Source organism: Fringilla coelebs (genome assembly GCF_963513975.1).
Source record: "Fringilla coelebs genome assembly, chromosome: 3".
In the NCBI taxonomy this organism is placed as follows: Eukaryota; Metazoa; Chordata; class Aves; order Passeriformes; family Fringillidae; genus Fringilla; species Fringilla coelebs.
In genome coordinates this window covers 33,146,743-33,169,026 of record NC_140030.1, presented here as the reverse complement: position 1 = coordinate 33,169,026, position 22,284 = coordinate 33,146,743, and the positions used below count along the sequence as shown (strand labels likewise).

The window sequence follows — 22,284 nt, the reverse complement described above, 5'->3', positions numbered from 1 at the left end:
GTGATTAACAGCTTTGTTCCTACTCATTTGTGTGAGGCCAAGCAAAGACAGAAAAGTGCTAATAAGGCTAAAACAAGAGAGATTAGACTTGCTGTGGCAGAGTTTTCTAAATTAATTGTTTTCAAATGCAGTTAAAATCTAGCTAAATGGCATAGAGACTTGATGAGTGTTGATGTAAGAATTGTTATAAAACCAAGGGCTTGTAATTTGTACAAAGGCATTATGTTGTGGAGTCTCCCTCACTGGAGACATTCAAGAACTGTCTAGGTGCAGTCCTGTGCCGTGTGCTCTGGGATGACACTACTTGAGCAGGGAGGTTAGACTGGATGACTGACTGTGGTCCCTTCCAAATTTTTTTAAGTTGTCCAACACCATTCAGTGTGTGAGTGTTATATTACTTGTCTTTTCACAGTTCTGTAGATTATAAAATGTATCACCATTGCCATTCTTTGGTCTGATAAGGATATGGAGTGTGAGTAATGTTTATGTATCAATGCAGAGAAGTATTATACTTTGTTGCTTTGTTATTGCATGAATAGCAGTTTAAAATGAATTTCCGTGAACTTAATTTTCTTTGACATTCTTGATGAAAAATTTCCATTTTCTTAAACTGAATTCTTGCTCTTGGAACTTGGTGATATTTTTTAAGTTTAAAAGCTAACAAGTTCTTTGAAACAAAATTTTGTTAGTCAAAAATCAGAAATTTCTGTAAGTTTTGGTAAATTTTGTAAATTTTTGTTTGGTGGTTTTCTGTGTGTGTGTGTTTGTGTGTTTGTTTAGCTGTAGTGGGTAGCAGGATTCTTGAAAAATGAACTCTCTTACAAGTGATTGGTAAATGTTTGAGCAGACATCAAGAAACAGGTTGCCTTGGAGAAGATTTGAATGTGTGCTGACTTTCAGTTAATAGCTATGTGGAAGCTTTTACAGTTTTTATGTTTGAGGTAGGTTACTCCTTCATGGAAGCTGCCGCAGTACTCCAGAATTTGGGCTTCAACTTCACGTTGGAAGTTATAGTGCATATTTGTACTATGCCTTGCCGTTCAATACTTTTTCCCTGTCTGTATCATAGGCTACTTTTGTATGTATTTTTCTCTAACTAGGGCAAAATGAGAATTGCTATAGTAAGCTGTTCATATGCACAGGTGGTCCAGTGTTAAAATAAATTTTCCTTCCTTGTCAAGTATTTTAATTTATGAATGCAATATAAATGTGTCACTTCTTTTTTTCTTTACCCATTTGGTAGTGGATACCCTGTTTTCAAGAAAACTAAATGGAAAATACAGACTTGAACGCCTTGTTCCAACTGCAGTCTATCAACATATGAAGATGCACAAGCGAATTTTAGGACACTTATCTTCTGTATACTGTGTAACTTTTGATCGGACTGGCAGGCGAATATTTACTGTGAGTATAAAATCTTTATTTTTGTAGATTCTTTTCATTTTGAAGTACACATAATCTGTTACCTAATTGTTTGCAAAGAATATAGGATAGATGCACTGATGATGAATGAAAAGCAGACTAAGTCCTTTACTACTGTTCCTCTCATATTTGCTTTTTAATAGCCATGCTGGTTTACACACTAAAATAGCTTTCGTGTATGTATCTGAACTCTAAAGATGTGATGGTTGTTGCTGATCTGTGTAGTTCATTGAGAAAATTGCTCATTTTCAGTGGAAAGGATTTACTCTGTATTGGTGCTTTCTTCTGGCTTTGTTTTCTGTAGGAAAAACAAGCAAAACAAGGAATTGCCACCACAAAATTAGAGTAGGAAGTAAGAGAAAGAACAATTATGTGGTGTGTTGTAACAAATGTTGGTTCACAACAAATTGTCTTTATGAAATCCTAGGAACTTTTTTTAAATACTAGTGTTTTTAGTATTTTTAACTATTTGCCTTTTTTTGTTGTTGTTGTTAAGTCATAAATTCTAGACAGATGTCTGAAATCAGTACTGAAATTGCAGGTTTCCGAAGGGATGGGATTTATAAAACCACATAGATGTCAGTGTAATATTTAAATTTCTTGGTAAGTAGTCAGTTTCAGTAAAGACAAAGATTTCATAAACACACCTCATGCCCATCCAGGATGCTTTGGCTACATTTTTTACCTTCCTAGAAACACTGGATGTAATTGATACCTGTGTGGATTCAGGAGCTTGATTGTGTTCTTTTAACCTCATGTCAGATAGCTTGAACAATGCTGATAGAAGTACAGTTCAGGTTTTCTATTTTGCCTTGCAGTCTTAACTTCTAAAATTCTTTCAAATTGAAAATATGATTCTCCCTTTTGCCCCCATACATCTTGCTTTGTCCTATGGGGAAATGTGTGGTTGAAGGAATAGACACCTTGCAGTGTTCTGAACAGGCCTGTTTATTTGTTCTCTTGTTACTTCAGGCATAGAAGAGACTAATTTTCATATTTATTTTGTTTTTGTCACCAAGCTAAATCACAGGCATTAAAATCTTATGTCCTGTGGTTAATACATGATTTACTTGCCAGGAAATGGGCTCTGTGTTGTGAGTTTATTTTGTATATGACATGGCAGAATGCATTAAAGATTTTATGAGAGAATTCTCTTGGCTGTAACAGCAGTTTTTTTCAAAGACAGAAGTAGAACAACCTGAAATAAAATTGGGAGATGAAGAGGGGCGATATGTTTCTGCAACCCCAGAGTTTTGCTGGTATTCCTTTGCTGACTGGTGTCCTGGTCTAATTGCTTGAAAGAAAGTTCCCAGTTTAGATCATGCTTACTTCAGGTGTTAAATAAAGTGGCCATAGATATTAATTTTGGTTGCTGAATTCTCATTTTGGAGGGCCTAGGACTGAACTTCTTATCTCTACACTTTTAGGTAAATCCAGTGTTCTTCATGTAGATGTTTAAGTGGTTGTTGACAAATGGTTGTGTTCCAGATTTCATTAAAATCCAAGTTGCTCTAGCTGGCCTCATATAGTGAGTGGCTAAACAGTCATGAACTATTGTGTTGTAATTGTGTCTGTATAATGAAATGGTCACTGCAACTACTAAAGTCTCTAGTGTGGTATGTAAATTTGCATTCATCATCAGGGAATTGTTCTTGCCTTACATTTTTACTCCACAGCCTTCAGTGAGATGTTGGTTAGTTGAGTTGTTTTAGATTTGTAGTTGGTTCTGGAAACTGCATCATAATTGTTTCCTGTTTCACTTGACATCTGAAGGATTGAAAGCCTCTAAATTCAAGCTTTGCTCCTGTTCTGTTTCAAATTAGAAGGAAAAGAAGGTGTTCTCAGCACATTTTTGAGTCATAGTCATCTGGGAGATGTTGTCCTTGCTAGAAAGATGTTACTTCTATTTTGCCTAAATACCATGGAAATGGGACAGTATACATTTTCCCTTACTAACTTAGTTGGTCTTTATTGTGTTCACATAGCAAGGTTATGGTGCTGGGGGGGCTTCTGTGAGAAGTTGCCAGGAGCTTCCTCTGTGTCCGGCAGAGCCAATGCCAGCCAGCTCCAAGACAGAGCCACTGCTGCCAAGGCTTAACACATCAGTGATGGTGGTAGTGCCTCTGGGATAATGTATTTAAGAAGGAGGAGAAAAATCCCAGGGTGGCTGCAGTTGGGAGAGAGGAGTGAAATACATGAGAGAAACAGTCCTGCAGGACCCTATCATGAGTGAAGGAGGAGGAGGAAGAGGAGGTGTTTCAGGTGCTGGGATAGATATTCCCCTGCAACATGTTGGGAAAACTGTGGTGAGGCAGCTACCCCCCTGCAGCTTGTAGAAACTTTGTGTTCAGGTTCTACTGAAAAGCATGACTTGCAGAACCCATCCATGGTAATAGAAACAAATACTGTCTTCTCTAGTTCCTGCACTACTTAAATTTCTGACTGCAAAAACCTCCTTTTCTCCTCACCTTTTTTTTCCTGTCTCTGTTGAGATTGTTCTTTCTAGGGAATAATAAACAGCATTGTGTAATAGTCTGTGTAAGATTTCCAACCCAATATTAATTTGTGTGTTGCTTGGCAGTTTCACTTCATCCCACAAGTGTGTGTAATGGTAGGAAAATGAACCAATTTTACTCCATACCTTGGTAATGCAGTCATCAATTCTCTCTCAGTGCTGAAGTTGTTTAAGGATTCACTTTTGACAGATGCTTTTTAAGATGTATATACTTTGTAACAGTGGATATAACCTTGGAAACATGAGCTGTGGTCTAAGCCAAATGCCCTTGCTAGTAGAATTGCAACAGTATTTTGAAAGTTCTGGATTGTCCCATTCAGATCAGATAGTAAGATATGAATTTTTTTGAACTCTAATATTGATGTCTTGGCAAGGTGCTACAGAAGTTACAATTTTATCTTAGGTGTTTTCTTTTTTGTTTTCCTTTCCCCCTGCCTTATTTTTGCCTCATTTTCATTGTTGAGACTTGGCTGACAGTATTTTTCTCTGCAGTGGAGATGTACAACATGTGCCTCTATAGTGACAATATAGCCAGCTGGCAGGGAACAGGCCTGTTTTATGCTGATCTTCTTGCCTTGGTTTGCTGCTACTAAAAAGACCTCTGGGGACCCTCCAGGTGGTATTAGGTGCCAGCTCTATTTTTTTTTCCCTTGCTGACCATTTTACATTTTTGTCTGTAACTGATTTCTACCTTTTCTAGTGTTGGTAGTGTTGGGTCTTCCATTCCCTCCTCTTACTTTCAGGTCTCTTGAGTGGTGAGGCTCTTATTTGGAGTTTTACCCACTAGCAAGCACACATACCCTTCTGGCTCAGCTTCTTGTGTTTTTTGGTGGTGACTGCATTTTGAGAAGAATATGCAAGCTTCTTCATACTCTAGTTTCATATCATGATAACAGAACCGCATGAGCAGTTCTATCTATGAGATACTATCTTTCAGATACCTGTCTGGCACTGTGACAATCTAGCAGTTAAAAGAGGCAAATGTGTTCCACAGAATCTCAGCATGGAAGTTTTTTGCATAGGTAGAAATAGTATAGGCTATATCATTGCTCTTCTCACCCAAGAGGCAAAAAATATAATTATGAACAAGCTTCTGTAACTATTTCCTTTGCCTAGGAGACCTGGTTCTATTTTATAAAAGGTAGATGATAGTATTGCCATGCCTTCTGCTGTCTCTAAAGTGCAATTGCTAGATTACAGTGGCAGGTGTGCAAAGGCACTGTAAGTAGATGGAATAGGAAACACTGGTGAAATTTTATAAGGGCGGTGTCACATTGTGACTTGTTGTAGCACCTGTGTGTCCAGTAGCAGATCAGTGCTGTGGATATTAAAACCCAACTTTGTATTGCTTCCTAACCTAAGTAATTGAATTAAATGTTTGCAGTAGACCTTGTCTATCAGTGTGTGTGCAGTGTTCAAATGTCATGGTATTGTGCCATGGTGTGGTGCAGATGCTCAGACCTTCAGGAAGGCACAGAAATGCAATAAAAAATGAAGGAATGAGTTCTGAATTTTTTGTTAGGGCTGGGAATTTGTTGCATACAGGCCAGTAGCTGTTAGAATTGTGTGGGAAGACCAGCAAAACTTTAGTTAAATCTGAATATTTAGATGAAACCTCTTGAATTTGTTGAGAAAGAATGAACATTATGATATTTATGTGAATGTGAATATTTAAGCAGGTTGGTAGTAGTTTGACCTAATAATGGAATAGCTGTTCATAAATGCTCTTTACCTAACATGTTGTGGTAAGTATGATGATGATGAAACTAGGAAGATAAAGAACATATGTGGGTATAAATGATAGACTACACCAGTTTATAATTAACTTTCACTTTTAATGTAAATCTTTATTTTAATGTCTTGCAACAGCTTCTTCATTTTGTGCTGGATTTTTGGAAAAAATGTCTTACTGAAGCATAAACCAACATGCTGTAGGATTTGTGATCTGTATTATAAATGCATCATGATTTGTATATACTGTTGAGAATCAATGTAAACTTGTGTTTTGAATGCAGTGTGGAAAACTGTTAAAAGTATGGGCGGGAGTATCTGCATGTCACTAGTTCTGTTTTTCACTTCACTTCACTGTACTAACTCCAGCATCAAAACAGCCAATGGTGTGGTTGAAATTATTTCTACCTTACTTCTAGGGGTCAGATGATTGCCTTGTAAAAATCTGGGCAACTGATGACGGAAGGTTGTTGGCTACCCTGAGAGGGCATGCAGCTGAAATATCTGATATGGCAGTAAACTATGAAAACACCATGATAGCTGCTGGAAGCTGTGATAAAATGATCCGAGTTTGGTGCCTTCGAACTTGCGCACCCTTAGCAGTCCTGCAGGGCCACAGTGCATCTATAACGTCATTGCAGGTAGGTTTTTACTTTGCAAAAATGAGTCATGAGAACGTTCAGTGTAATAAAAATGCATGCCTGGCAAGTAAGCTTGAAGTGAGAAGGAATTTTCATGGTATGCATTGTGAAAAAACACATTTATTGTCAAAATGCCTGACCTTTGAAGAATCCCAGACATAATCCTTGTTCAAAAAAATTGCATTATGTGTGTGGGCAGCTCTGTTTTGAAGTACCATTCCTTTGCAGGCTGTGATTCTGAGCACAGGTGCTTTGAGTAAAAACTGCAGTTTTGTTTGCATGAGTTACATGCTATTGTGCAACTAGGGTGGTGGGGAGGGAGGAGGAACCTGGAGTACTTTGGCAAGTAACCCAGAAGGGTTGTTCTGGAGTTCTGGAGGGAGTGACAGAGCAGCATTTTGTTATTTTGGTGTTCATTCCAATCAGTTTCCCTTAAGTATGGTTTGATACTTGACTTTTTTTTTTTTTGTTGAGATGAATTGTGGAACCCCTTAGCACATCTGGAACAGATTAACAGGAAAACTTTTCTTTTTTTCTTCCTCCTTTTCCCAGTTCTCTCCACTATGCAGTGGCTCAAAGAGATACTTATCTTCAACCGGGGCAGATGGAACTATATGCTTTTGGCTGTGGGATGCTGGCACCCTTAAAATAAAGTTAGTTGCTATTTTATTTATTGCTACTTCTGTTTACATAATGAAGAGTGATGTACAAATTTGGAGAAAAATTTGACTAAACCAAGCTTGTCATTGACTACCTCAGTATATGATTGTTGGGTATGATCTATTTCTGATGTAGCTATAGCTTGCTTTTTATCTCAAAAACTAAGTTGATAATTGTGGAGTGATAATGTATATCTGTTAATTTAGAAAATGAGTCTACTGTTGGGGCTTTTTGTTTAATATAATGTCAAAGTTGGCACACCATTATTCTGATGTCATCACAATTTCAAATGAAATTAAAATTATGTTGATAAAATTATTGCGATTTAGATTGCAAATCCACTTTTAAAGGAGACAGTAATGTCCTGGTATAAATCAGGATAGGATATTTTTAATGTTTGTTTGCTGTTTCCTTACCTGTATTACCTCTTCATAGTTGCTCTTGGCTGTAACATGACAGAAGGCAGAATTCTTGGACAGCCATTATTGATGGCTGAAGTTGTGCCTGAAGTTTCTGCCTTCAAAGATACTAAAAATGTTGTCAGGACTTTCATACATAGTTTTGTAAAATCAACTTGTTCAGCAGGTTTCAAATGTTCTTTGCTCTTTATTTTCCTTTATCACTACAACCTATATCTTAAAATTGGAAATAGTTGCTTTAGTAATCATCAGTGATTTAGCTTTGATGATGGGATGTGTTCTTATGGATATATGCTCCTCGCAGGTAAGTTCAATTTCCTTCTAGGTTTGGTAATTGGTGCTAGAATCTTTTTCTTCCAGTGTGCTGAGGTTATGCAGAGCTTGCAGGCATGGAATAGGAAACACTTGCATAGGTACTTTTCTAGTTGCTGGGGCCTTAACTATTTTGATGTTCCCTTGATGTTTTGTCACTCTTTTGGTACTGTAAGTGAAGCTGTGTCTCACGTTCTTACTCCTCCGTTGCCTAGCGCATGCTGTAATCAAATTAAGACTCCCCTTTTTACCGAGGACAGGAGGAGATAGCTTACATGCTTATTTTTGTGTGAAGGAAAGGAGTTGTCACCACATTATTTTTCTTAAGGCTTCCTAAGTCTGAGCTCTTGTTGACAAGATAAAATATTAGTCTCTCTGATTGGTAAATGTTTTGAACCCACTTGTTTTTTCTTATATCTTTCTCTTTTCTTTCTTTTCTTCTCCTTTTCTTAAGTAAAGCTTTAGTCTGTGGAATTGATTTTTGAAGCTAATTCTGTTATTAGAAAATAGTGAATCCTTGAGAGTTAGGTAGATTATAATATATAAGCTGGGAGATGAATATTTAGAAATGAATCATGGAGTTGGATGAGATTTGTCTTGAGATAAAACTTAGAGAGGAAGAAAATTGGTACCGATTATGGTAGGGGATTCTCCCATGGTGTTATATAATTGTAGAATAAAAGTTGTTAGTGATGTGCTCAACAAATATTCAAAGAAGAGAAGATATTTGAGGAATGCTTTCATGTAGAAGTCATTTTAACAGATGTGATTAGACAGGAGTATAGAGAAAACAGATCAGTTGAGATGTCTTGTGCAGCACAGCAAGGAAGTGGTTTGGTAACCTAAGTCATGCCAGTGACTCGTGTTGCTTAACAACAGAGTGCAGATTAAATTTTGAGACTGGAATTTTGCTACTGCTCTTACCTTCTGTTTTGGAAATACTTTTTATGTTGGGTTTGAGAAGAAAGAGGAAGTCATTAGGCTGTATTTCTTCAGTCTGGTAAAAAAATGAATACATGAAGATGAGTAATGTACAGTCGTGTGTTGAAGAGGGAATATAATGAGGAATTGCTTGTGGGCCCTTATGGTTCTAGAAGGTATCAAATGAAAGTATCAATTTTCAAAGTGGAAGAAGATGATTCTTTACAAAACATGCAACGGAGTTACAAAACTCCTTGCCACAGGGCATTATGCATTATATGAAAATATTAAAAGGCATCACTGTGTGCTTTTTCTTCTTTTAGGTCTTTGTTTAAGCTTAGTAGAGCTGTAATATATTTGAAGTAATTGATGCTTTTTAATCCAAACTAAAACTTGATAAAAATGTCTAAATAAGAAACAGGCATGTCTTTTGGGACTGGAGTATAACTGTATGCCATTTGTGGTATCATAACAGTTGGACACCCAGACGAGTCTTAATTTCCTGAATTTAACAGTATACTAGTTCCGGGAAATTGTTAGTTAAGGGAAGTTTTACTCAATGTGCTAAGCTGTAAACTTTTCTAACTGTGCTTATCATGATGATTCCAGTAAACCAAAATAAATTTTACTGGGAAACTTGCAATCCATTGTAATTTTCCACAAAAAGGCTGCATTGCATGGCCAGTGCAGCTCAGCAATGTGTTTATATTGTCAGAACAGTTTTCAATGAGGTGATTGCACTTCTTACATACTTGGCTGTGGTTCTCCTTCCAGAGCTGCAGAAGCATGGCTGGTTCCCTCTACATCCATTCAGTTATGTGCTGGGGAAAATAATTACCACAAAATAATTACAGCAATATAAGAGCATCAAGAGAAAGAAAGATGCCTGTTAATTTTTGTCATAAGGCCTCTTTTGAAGTTACATTAAAAAAATATGATGTGTAGGCCGTCTGGAAGAGGGTATCCCTGGTAAGGTGGGAAGTTTATCCTTCCATTTATTTGTATAGTAAAAAATACAGGTTTGCTTCTGTTCAGTATTTCTGAAGAGAAGGAAAGCTGGCAGGGTCAATAAGATCTTACCATGGTTGTTCAGCCTCTGAACTTGCTGCCCTGTATCTTGGTTCTAGTACAACTCCCACCCCAGGAAGGAGAAGTTGGAGCTTTCAAGCAAGACTTGGAGTTCTGAGTTGTTCAGGTGAAAGATGCTGTAGCATGCTTAAGTCAGAACTTGAGTTCATGTCCCTCCTGAGCTTGACTGCAGCCAGCTCTACAAGGATGCAATTGCTATCAGTGATGAAAGTGTGTTACTAAATTATCCAATGCTTCAAATGGGGATGGATGGTAAAGTCTTGAAATTTCAGCTACTTTAAAGAAAAAAAAAAACTATATATCCCCTGCCTGCTTTTTGTACTCAACACTACTCGAATCACCTGGTGCCCCTGGTGAGGGGCAGCCTCATGGTGATCATGTGGTTGATTGTCATTTCAAGATGATTGACAGTGCCATTAGTATTTTGCTGAACTTTTTCATGGAATATGGGAAAGGCTGAGTTGGTATTGTGTTTAGTGTGCTCTCAAATTAAAAATAATCAGTTTTGTTCTTAACTACACTGAGGTGTACTTTCTGTGTTTTTTTTCTTATCTTTGCAAATGTTTATTCTGTTTCATTCTCAGATTGCAAAAATCTTGTAACTCACCTTTGCCAACAACTCTGCTGCAGTTAATATTATTTAAGTAATAGTATGTCTGAAATTAGGGGCTTCCCATGTTGGGCTATTTTTTTATAGCCTTGTTAACTGAGGCATGTTCTGTGTTTGGGTCAGACATATGGCTCAGTCTGGAGATGTTAGTAACAGCTTTGTTTTGATGAATTGCAAAAGGACACATTACAATAGATTTAGTGTCATAGGGTGAAAGAGACATTGGTGCAGCTGACCACAAAATTCTCAGGTTGTTCGAAGGAAAGTGAGCAACCTTGTTCACATGATTCTGTGACTAGTGTGGATGTGTGTTCTTTAGTGTTACAGGGGCACCTGTGTGCTCCTCTTCTTTCCTTGAAGAGATTTCTGACCAGGAAGCTAACATGTATATCTAAAAGCAGTAACATTCCAGGTAGATTAAATCAGTTTTCAAAAAGGGGAAGATTGGTTGTTGCTGCAGGCAAGGAATTCACAGAATGTAGCCCAAACGAGATTGAAAACAATTGAGAATTTAGGCAATCAAGTCTGGGTTTAGTCTTCTTTTACTATTCTAGGTGACGATAGTAAACACAGGAGTTGAATCCTGCATCAGTTTGCAGCAGGGAGGAGTGAGAAAGTCTGCCTCATCAGAAACTGAATAATCATGTGTTTCATTCAAGTTTAAGGGAGAATTATTGCAACTGGTCAGTGCATCATGGTTAAATTAGTTGCACTGTGAAATATTTGCCTATATATCCTTTCAGAGGAAGACACTGAGTTTAATTTTTCTTCTGCCACCTGTTTGCATCGCAAGTTTCCAGTGTTAGCCTGTTACTGACAGACCATATGAGCAAGGCAGCAGAGCCGTCTCACAGATTTGAATAGTGTACTGCTGGTGTACTGCTTTTCTTCTTATCTATTTATTCTCCCATAATTTTAAAAAGAGGTAAAAAAACTCAGGAGAAACACATGCTGATTTTGACATTCCTGTTTTGGAGAGGACACTGATTTCTGAATTACCATTAGTGTATGTGATATTTCCCATTTGCTTTCTTATGCAGAAGGCACTTGATGTTAAAGGGGCTGGTAATCACAAATGGGATATGCTGAACCTTTTTCATTAACTTGTGAATGAAGACTTAAGTTGGAGAGGTTATATCACACATCTTCACATCTGTGAAGTTTTGCTTTAACTACTACATGACTAGAGTTAGGCTAGTCTGCAGGTTAGATTAATAAACTAATAAAACACTTAATAAATACATTGAAAATATATTTAAAGGGAAACAGTGTCCGGGAGAGAACCAGCTTTTGTCCCCTTTCCACAATTCTCAGAAATACTGATTGCCCAACTCATTTTGCAATCTGCTCTATTGTAGAAGAGTGCTGTAATCTCTTGTCTCCTAATGCCTAAAATAGCACACACTGGAGAGATGCAAGTTTGAGAATTTAAATTGGTTATCTGAACTAGAATGTAAATGCATACTTTCTCTATTTTGTAGCTGTCCTAATGCCAAATGCAGAGTTCACAAACAACAGTGAAAGAAAATAACAGCCTATGTATCTATTGACATTTGTTCCAGATTATGTAAACTGCGTGTTGAAGTGTTTGATAGCTCTTGTTAGTATATCAGTTAAGGAGCATTTCAGGTGTTTTGTAGGAAAGATCTTGGTCTTGTTTAGTGTATCCTGTGAAGTTTTCTTGTCACAAATCTGCATGGAGTTACCTTAAAACTCCTGCAGGAAAGGTCACAGAAACAGCCTATAGTGAATGAATAATTTGGAGAAAGAGTTCTTAACTGGTACTGCTGATGTTTATTACTTTGTTTTATGCATAAAAGTCACCAAGGTTTAATGCTTATTACTTTTTTTGAGATAGCAAAAACTGGTTAGTGAGAAAGATCTTTTATGCATCTGCCTTCAGGTGAAATGAATTATACAGGCCGTTTTGCTTTTAAAAGAGAACATTTTGGATAAGTTCTGAATTTGCATTCTTTTATGTTAGAGCAAATCTTTAGTGATGACACTCGTGGGTGTAGTGCTGCTGTTCTCTCGTAAGTTAATTCTTTGATGGAAGATTGCAGATGGCATACTGTGCAAGACCACCTACTGGTTTGAGGTTGCTGTAATGCATGAACAGAATTGAAATAATGATTGAAGAACTTGATCTGATTTGTTTTGGTTTTACACATCCTTAAAGTGCCAGGTTCACTGAAGCTTTAGTTTTGCTTGCACATCAGATTCTGAAATGCCTAGAGATAAGTGAGGGCCATGAAGTAAAATCTTTTACAAACTTCAGTCTTTTTCCTGACATTTTGGGTACTGTTTGAAGCTAACCTACAAGGATATATGTAATTTGAATAAACTCTTATATTCTAATACTGTGAAAAAGTCCAAATTTATTTAAATTTCTTTGATATCCTTGTCTGTATAGAGCACCCAGCTCTGTTTCTCTCTTGTAAAAGCTAGCATATGCTACAGGAGAAAACCAGTGCACCCAGTGGTTTAAAACTGAACATCATGGGAAGCTGGCTCTGTTCTGCCTTAATGATAACTTCAGGAGAGTGTTATGTATAGCAATATCAGAAGGGAATGGAATTTAAGTTACGTTACAACTCTTGTTGATGCATGGATTACTTAGTCCATCTGGATGTCTTAGTTTCCTAAAGATCAGATCATGAAGCATAGTCACACAAAATTGTTTATAAATGGGCAGCCATCTGTTCCTTCATATTTAATTTTATCCTTCTGTCCTTTATTTCTAAGATACTGACTTGTTTCTTGAAACAAGGAAATTAGGAAATTATTTAACTGGATTTTTTTTTGTTTTTTTGTTATTTGTAGTCCAAGGCCAACAAAGTTTACAGAACGTCCTCGGCCTGGAGTCCAGATGATCTGTTCTTCTTTCAGTGCTGGTAAACAACGTCTTTTTTCCTCCTTTCCTTGTATCTGCGCAGGAAGTCATTTGAAGTGTAAAATAAAGTTCAGTACAGTTACTGTAGCATATTTCTTTTTAATGAGATGGATTTAAGTGGCTCTTAAAAGACCCCAAATATTTAAAATAGAAATTCAGAATTTATGCATTAATACTTGCTGCTACAGAAATTCCTAGAAACAGTTAAACATGAAATGTTGTAAGAAGTCTCTTGTGACTGCAAGTCTTTTCAGAACAGGATAGATATATACCTTTTTTGCAGAATAATTAGGAGAGATTTATCTGAGGTATAATATATGGGGATTTGTACAAGAAGGGGCTGAGGGGCTGATTACAGAGTTCTCACGGTCTGGGTTTCATTGATTCTAGAGCTGGTAACTGAAGAATGCTACATAAATAATTGGATAAAATATCAAAATGTACTGGAGCTCTAGTTCAGTTTGATTTTTTTTTTTTAAGAGGGAAGCTTCTAAGGGCTTATCTGCAAGCAAATTAGTCTAGTTAGCTAATATTTGGGATACATCTGCTGATGCATATTTACTGACATCAAATGTGAGGTAGTTCAGCTCCATTTAAAACTTTGTAGTTTCTAAATCTTGTTTTGACTAAAAGGTCAGTTAGAGGCATAGTTGCAATGAGATACAGCTATAAATTTCAGAGAATAAATTGAAATATTTGATGTTACATCCCTTTGAAAATACTGTAATAACAGTAGATTGCCCTTTTTTTTAAGACTTATCTGTTTGTTTTTCTCAGGTGGAATGTTTTTGGCCACTGGGAGTACAGATCACATCATTAGGGTTTATTTCTTTGGATCAGGTCAGCCAGAGAAGATATCAGAGTTGGAGTTTCATACTGTAAATACATTTTTAAAAATTACATTTGTACTTGATTATAGTAATAATTTGGATAAAAGGGGATAACTTGGAGAAATTTGATTTCTTTTTTCTTTTTCTGCTCTTTTTTATATAGGACAAAGTTGACAGCATTCAGTTTTCTAATAGTAGTAGCAGGTAAGCACACTATTCAGAGCTAGCTTTTTGACCATGTAGACATTTTAAAATACCAGTTTCCAGAGAGAGTTATTAAAAAAAAGGAGCTTTATTTTGAGTTTCATCCAGTAAAATTGTCTATAACTATTGGAGTCTCACTGTTTCTTTTTAATGATACTCCTTAGTTTCACAGTTGTTTTCATTGTAATGATTGAAGTATTTTGAATTTGCCAAAATTATGGGTATAAAAATACTTGAAACTTCTTCCTGAGAAATATGTGTGTGTGTGTGTATATATATATATTCACATATCAAATACATAGACTTTTAGATCTATTTTAATGTGTAAACCTTTTTTCAGTTATGTGACTGCTGCATACAGAGAAATTATCAAACTAGATCTAACAATGTTTTGTTTAGCTAGCCTAATGTTTTTTTAATGTTTCGCTTTAAGTTCTGGATGTTGGATATGAAGGATGCTCAAGAAAATAGTTTGGTTTATTATGAAGCATCTGACACTTTACTTGTTTGATGTTCTAATGTACACTTTTATCATGATACAAATAGTTGTAAACCAAGCTTCACCCACCTCTTTCTCCTCCTCCTACCCCTGAACCTCTAAAAGGGGGACAAAAAGCATGGGAGAGAAACTCAGGCTGGCAAACACTTCTCCATATAAATATCATAATACTTACTCTGTATGCAATGCTAACTTGTTGGGAATAGGTTTTGTTTTAAATCCTGTCTGTACTTCTACTGGCAGGGCTTTCCTCTTTCCTGGTGTTATAGGGTCTGTCCCTTGAAATGATCATTGGGTTGTGGTGTCCCTCTGCCGGTGCAGTGTCATAACTCAGCAAGGTGCACCAAAGGTCATAGAACAGTTAGTTTGGAAGGGGTCCAGGATAGGGAAACAGATTTGACTTTTTAGAGGCCTTCAGTATTTTTGCTGGCATGGGAAGTGTTTTTAACCTCAAACCACTTGTACAGCATTCTGACACTGTTTGGACTTCTTAATCATACCTTCTAGTTTTGAATTCTAATATCTGGGACTTGAATTTTCAGGTGTCTTTTCTGTACAGATCTGCCTTTGATCTCTGAGTAACTTTTCCCCCCTTTTGTTAGATTTGTGAGTGGAAGCCGTGATGGAACAGCACGAATCTGGCAATTTAAGCGAAGGGAATGGAAAAGCATTTTGTTAGATATGGCTACTCGCCCAGCAGGGTAAGTGATGTAAAATGTTCTACTATCACATAGATTCTTGAGGGCATTTAATATAATTTGCTGACTTACTAAAAAAAATTTTCAAAAAGACAGTGAGACAGAAGAAAAAGAGAAGGCTTAAATTATTATTGCTTAAATGCGCAGTATGCTTATCTACCTCTTGAAATCCAACTAAAATAAATATTTGACTACATATTCAGCTGTAGAAATTAGCTTGTCCTGATAATAGTGCCACTAGTATTTTGATTAGATTAAAACAATAAAAGATAATCAAAACCCATTGAAGGTCAAATTTATTTGTTATTTCGCGTAGACATTTATTTCTGGAGCAAGAAAACCAGGGCAGGTCTGTTCTTGAGGCAGCTTGTATTTTAGTAATGTTTACAGATATTGTGGAATGTGCATGCTCAGGAAAGCAGTATTGGGTCCTTTTCATACAACATGCCAGAGCAAGAAATTGCTGGCTCTGTAATGGTTTTGTGTTTGTTAAAACAATCTGAGTGTTTACAAGAGTTTCTAGGTATGGGAAACTTCTGTACACTAGAACAAGCAACGAAAGATGAAGAGAATTGTGGCTTGCACCTTCTAATTTTGTCATGAAGATATTTTCCAGTAGGCATAAATTAAAAAGATTTATAACAGGTTTAGGGAATAAACCTTTTTCCCCTTACTGAGTGCTTTGAAGGATATTTAGTAGAAAAAACCCCATTATAATGGTTTCAGGAGTAATCTGTGGTAAGATACTTGAAAGACCAAGAGAGGGATGGAAGAGAAGGCTAAAAAGCTGTAATTTAGTTAGATGTATAGATCAGACATTATCTTTTCAGTTATGGACAGATGCAACAAAACATAGGTTATCAAACTGTTGGACAAGAGTGTACAAAATGCTGCTACTTTGATAACAGACTGAGTTACTCTCAGTAAAAATTCTCAATTTTAACTGATACTGGGCAAAAGAGGAGTGGATTCTTCATTGTGGTCATAAATGCTGAATTTATCTGAGAAACTGAAATGCTCTTTTTGTAAAACACTATAGCAGAATTCTGTTTTATCCTTTTGATGAGAGAATAAGTGCAGTTCCAAATTTGATCTTTTCTGCACAAGAACAGTTTTATCAAAAAAATGAAATCGCTGCGCTGAAAGGAAAGAGTGAATTCAGCTTATAAAGCCTGCTGGGTTCTGCGTTGAATCTAGAAGGGAATTTGGCTATAACTACATTTTCTATTATTGAGTTTTACAATACATACTATTGTGCAATGTGGTGTTGTGCTTACTATATGGAAGATTCTGTATTTTGTCTGCCTACTTAGTGGCAACATGCTATTGTTGTATTTGGTATATGTTTTCATAGAAGTCATGTGCTAGAGAATTCAAGGGTGATTAGTCTTTAAATCGCACTGCCAAAAATGTAATTTTTGAGTGTTTTGATATATTATTGATTACTGTTGTTTGGGTTTCATGCAAGATTAAGTGCCATTATTACCAATAGTAAAGTGATGTCAGACTAGTGATGTAGTTCTAAATATTGCCTGAGAATTTAGATAATTTAAAGGTATAGAATACTTCTCTCCATATTGAGAACTACTTATTACAAATATTCTTTAGGACAATTTGCTGTTACTTGGTTGATTAATTTGGATTTTTGTTCTTTAGATGTCATAAAAAATACTGTGGCTATCAATTTAAGTAAACCAGGCCATGTATCAGAGGGCAGTTTCTGTAAGATCCTTTAGTCATTGTTTAAGTATCTACAATTCTTTGTGATTGTATGTGCTACATTATAGAAAACATCTTTAATTTCTTTGGTTTCGGAGAAATTTTAAGAGTGTTTCTCAAGAAATATTCTTTAAAATACAGCAAAATACAGAAGTATTTTCATTTGTTAGTAGTGTTAAACTATTTTGGCAAAGTAGGATTAGACTGAAATTTTTTACTTTTTTGTTTTAGACAAAGTTTTCAAGGAGTTGAAGATAAAATCACAAAGCTGAAAGTGACCATGGTGGCATGGGACCGCCATGACAACTCTGTTATAACTGCAGTTAATAATATGACACTGAAAGTCTGGAACTCTTTCACTGGCCAGCTGATTCACATTCTCATGGTAAGGTGTACCATCTTGATTTATCAATCTTGAATGCAAAATTTATTTATACATCATCAACACGCCTCCTGATATGTTTTGTCCTGTCTGAAAACTGCTGTGACAAATGTTTCCAGATAATTGAAGTGTAACAGAGATGTCTATCAGCTACTTATTAGAAAATAAAAGCTTAAAGTTGCAAATAACCACTGGTGTTCAAGATGTCTGAAACTAATTTTGGACATTTTGGTTTGTGGTTTTTTTTTGTTTTTTTTTTTTGGAATTCTCTCTTGAAGGAGAGAAGGAAATGGTTGGCTTTTAAATCTTTGTTTAATATGATGTTTTAAAATACTGTTAATGGGTAAATTTATCCTCTTTCGCCAGAGACACTTCTGCAATCTAATAATTCCATGAGTACAAAAATTTGTCTTCTAACTAAAATAAATCAGCAGTTTTACTAATGTCTGACACTTCTTTTGTAATTGAGAAAATGGTAAACTCTAGGTAACTTGATAGTCTTCTTAGAAAGGGAAATAGTTAATGCAAATCTCTACAATATAGCACTGATTTTGAAGATATTGTTCTCTAATTTTAAATTATGTATTTCATTCTTTGGGTGTGAAATAAATTTCTAACTGATACTCTACTGAAAAAAAATGGAAATCTGTGGAATATTAAGACCTCAAGATACCAAGTGTTGTGGACACTAATCTTTTTAAAATCCTGGTGAAAGTATTGAGATGTACTTGTGAAGGTGACATACTTGACATACTACTTAGGAAGGTAAAATTGCAACTGGAAAGAAAAGAGTGTAATCCACTGCTAATAAAAATCAAGTGTGGTTAAAGTAGTTTTTTGCTGGGTATTTTCATAGGTTAATGTGGCAGCTGCTAGTGTTACCATGCTGAGTCCTTGGGTAATATTTGAGACAATACTCTTTTTCATTCTGCTGTGTCTTTGTTTTCAGGGACATGAAGATGAAGTGTTTGTGCTTGAACCTCACCCATTTGATCCAAGAGTTCTCTTCTCTGCTGGACATGATGGAAATGTCATAGTTTGGGATTTGGCACGAGGGGTCAAAATCCGGTCTTACTTCAACATGGTAATTATCGTGCTTTATACAGATATGCCAAAGCAGTCATTCTAAACCTTCTGCTTTTAGTACATTTTTCTGTAGGCCATCTTGAAGTATGATTTATGTATAGAGCAAGATCCTGCATCTGGTGAAGTCACGAGAAACTCCTTTTCAGTTCAGTGGGGGAAAGAGTAAATCTGTAAAATGTTAAAAGTTGTTTCTTTGGCTGTATTTCATAGTATTTGTTCTTTGTATGCTTGATCCACACAAAATTGGAACGTTAGTTACATTGTCAGAAATCACGTGTAAGAGGCAGGGTGACAAAGACCCTCCTTCTGTGCTATTTTCCTGCCTGGGGAGCCAAGGTGGAACTTGGTTTATTTTTTTGCATTACTAATTATTAATCTGGCTAAAGCTGTTCAGTAATCTCCTGATCTCATACAAGTTGTATGCTGCCTTGGCCCATTGGATGGAATACTGTCAGTCGTTCTGTGTAGAACTCCTCCACAGGCGGGTTTCAAATTTGGTCTATTCTGCACTAGACTAATTCTCTTGCAAGATTAATGGAATAGGTGTTTTCATCTGTTTCTTGATATTAAGTGGGTCTTTGCATGTACCTTTTTCCTTAAAAAAATAATGATGTATTGTGCAATTCAGACTTTGTCTCATGAACAAAATTACAAAAGCCTTTGTAGAATATCCACAATCATTTGTAATGCTTGAGAGTAGGCAAATGGGCTTCAGCTGTAGTGGAATGGCAGTCTTGGAAACCAGCATAAAGAAAATAATCTGAAGAAGAGATCTATCATAGATATAGTCACAAAAAGATGAGGGACATTTAGAAATGAACTGGAGCCAGGAAGGTCACTGAACCTAAAGAAAGGTTTTGAGATGTGCATTTCAATAGAGTTCATAAGGTCTTAGAGAAAATTCAGCCAATCTTAATCAGAGAGAGTGCAACCTAGATTCCTTCAGAAATGGTCTGGGTTGTGAGTAGTGTTCTCTCTGCAGTGATTTCTGTAACTGAGCTTATGAAGGATCCAAGACAATCATATTGGACCTATGAGCATGCATCTTCATCACTTGGTGCTATTCACTGTTGCCAGTTGAGGTGTATGTTCTCATTTCATGGTTAGCTTGCATTTCCAGTTCTACTTAGAATGGATGTATGATGGTTTTCTGGGAGTATAGGTCAGAAGAGTCTGAGCTAATCTGCTCTTTTTAAACCAAGTCCACTTAAAAGCTATCAGAATCTAAATTACAGGTGCCTGTGATATTAGGCAGCCCCCAAGACACTGAAATATTTATGTCAAGAGTGCTATGCAGCATAAGCACCTAAAAAAGGTGGTAGTGACATACATTTTAATATCTTTGGAGTCAGAGAAATTTGTAGACAATCAGAAGATCTCAGCAGCTAATAATCTGTGCTTTATGCTAGAAACTAATATGAGAGAGTCTGCCTGCTGTGTGAAGTGAGGGGAATTGTAAATCTGACAATCAGTTTATCTCACACCAAGGAATTACACTGTATGAGCCAGGTATGCAAGAGAGGCATCTCTCTATGGACTGAATATTTCACCACTGTGTTTGATGCTTCAAAAGACATAGGTGGAAGTTACAGGTTTTCTTAGGTGATGGGTGGCAGGCAGAGGGCATTGTGCAGTCACCTCTGCAGAGCTGCAAAATTTAAGTGCTCTGGTTTGCAACAGTGCAGTAAATGAATTCATACAGAGCTGCCAGTCTTCTGTTTCCTAAATGGCAAATGAAAATTCTCTCATTGCCTGGTCTGTGGTACCAGAAGTAGCACTTAGTGATTTTCTCATAATAAAAGTTCCTTTAAAAATGTTGCAGAACTTGGGGGAGTTGGTTGAATTAGCAAAATCATAGATGACTGTTGGCTTAATGTTAGTCCAGCCCATCTCTCCTAGATGAATTGCTTTGTACATCTGAAGCCTTGTGACAAATCCATAAAGTAGAGTTGGGTTTTTTAAAATTACTTTCCACCCTGCCCCAAATGCCTTCATTGTTAACATGAAAAAATACATAAACAAACAAACTGAACAAACAAAAAACCCCCAAAAAATAAAAACCAAAAAACAAAAAGGAAACAAAACACCAAGGGATGCAAGCAGTGTAATCTTAATTCTTTTATTCAGTCAGTGAATCTGAAATTGCAAAGAAAATCATAGTAATCAAACATACTGTTAGTTTTGTATTTAACTTAAACTTTTGATTCCTCCATTTATTTGCTCCTTGCTGGTTGCAATTTGGTCCCACTAGGTGACTCTGGTGGTCCTGCAGAACATCCTTTCCCAGGTTTTTAAACTGAAGATTTGCTATTAAATTGATTGTCTTAATTGTGGTTAATTTGAAGCATCTTTGCTCTGTTTGAAGCATCTTTGGTCTGTTTGCCAGATTTTGGTCTTTATCATTAACAGTCACCCCATACTGTCACATGGGGTACTCTCAGTAAGTATATATGCTTTATTTGTTTCATGTTTTCACCTGTAATCTTTATTTCATTTGGTCTAGTTGTGTAAGTATTGCATAACTTGGTGTTGGAGTCCATGGACATTCAGAACTGGTTTAATTCAGTCACTTGAGTCCCCTACACTCAGGGAGTGTTTTCAATATGCCAGAGAGTGCAATTTGTCATAGAAATATCAAGAGTGTGAGATGGTTAAAGCATTTTAGGCAATTTTGACATTTAGCAAGATGATTAGATGGTTTTAAATTGCATGTGTAAATACAGGTGTTTGGTTTTTGGCCTATGTCATATTCACACCAGGCCTGACTTAAAGCAGCTGCTAATGAAGAATTGTTCTCAGTGCAAAATAAGGGCAGTTTTATCTGCAGTATTTCCCAGGTACAAAGAAGCATTTTGAAGAAATAGGGTAATAATTCTTAAGTGGTTCCTTTAGCCAACTGTTTCAGAGTTTATGTATTTCACAAAAACAGTGCTGTTGCTGCAGAAGAACAGCACAGACTCTTGTAAATGTTTAAATTGTAGTTTATTTTGCTGATGATTGTATGAGCTGTAGGTGTCTTGGTGGATGATCAAGGGGGAAAAATACACTGAATGGTAGGGTGTCTGGTGAAAGCAGCTTCATGATAATGTACATAAAGATATATTTGAAATGCAGTCTCTTACTCAAAGCTGCAGTGAGGCATCTGGATCCCTTGAGTGGTAAGGCACGTTTCCAACAACCAAAGAAGGTCCTTGCTTTCTTAAAGGAGCCTACAGGAGCAAGTGGCACTCATTTTTTGGGATTACCTTGGCTGTTGGAGTCAGGAAATGGAAGACCAAGATTCTGTTATATCCTCAGTAGTAAAGCACTCAATTCAACATCTGTTGCTTACTCAGGAGAGCATCTTGGCTATAAATGCCTTAGACAGGACTTCTTCCCAATTTTCCCAAATTGTGCTACTATGGAGAAAAGTGAACCTGTAGCCTGTGCATTAGGTACTGCCCAGTTTTCTTGGGTACACAAGTCATTTTAGGTAAATTAGAAAGTGGTGGAAATTCTTTGCCTTCAGGCAGGCTTTGGTATTTTCAGGATTCCTGTTCCATTAGTCATAAATAGAAGGTGTACACCACTCAGTTCTTGTCATAGGGTTTATTTTCTTTCAGGTGTTCCCACTAAGTTACTTCCTAGTAGATCTGATGCTGTTGGCTTGGTAG

General features: G+C 36.5%; 1 protein-coding gene across 1 annotated transcript in view; it reads left to right on the top strand.

The window, feature by feature from the left end:
• Window positions 1-22,284, top strand: part of PHIP (PHIP subunit of CUL4-Ring ligase complex) — a 102,592-nt gene that overhangs the window by 18,801 nt on the left and 61,507 nt on the right. The window contains exons 7-15 of the mRNA XM_084202210.1: window positions 1,244-1,404; window positions 6,088-6,309; window positions 6,862-6,962; window positions 13,144-13,214; window positions 13,991-14,091; window positions 14,207-14,247; window positions 15,349-15,447; window positions 17,395-17,548; window positions 18,495-18,629. Coding sequence (XP_084058336.1) covers window positions 1,244-1,404; window positions 6,088-6,309; window positions 6,862-6,962; window positions 13,144-13,214; window positions 13,991-14,091; window positions 14,207-14,247; window positions 15,349-15,447; window positions 17,395-17,548; window positions 18,495-18,629 — 1,085 coding nt within the window. The remainder of the gene's footprint in view (window positions 1-1,243; window positions 1,405-6,087; window positions 6,310-6,861; window positions 6,963-13,143; window positions 13,215-13,990; window positions 14,092-14,206; window positions 14,248-15,348; window positions 15,448-17,394; window positions 17,549-18,494; window positions 18,630-22,284) is intronic.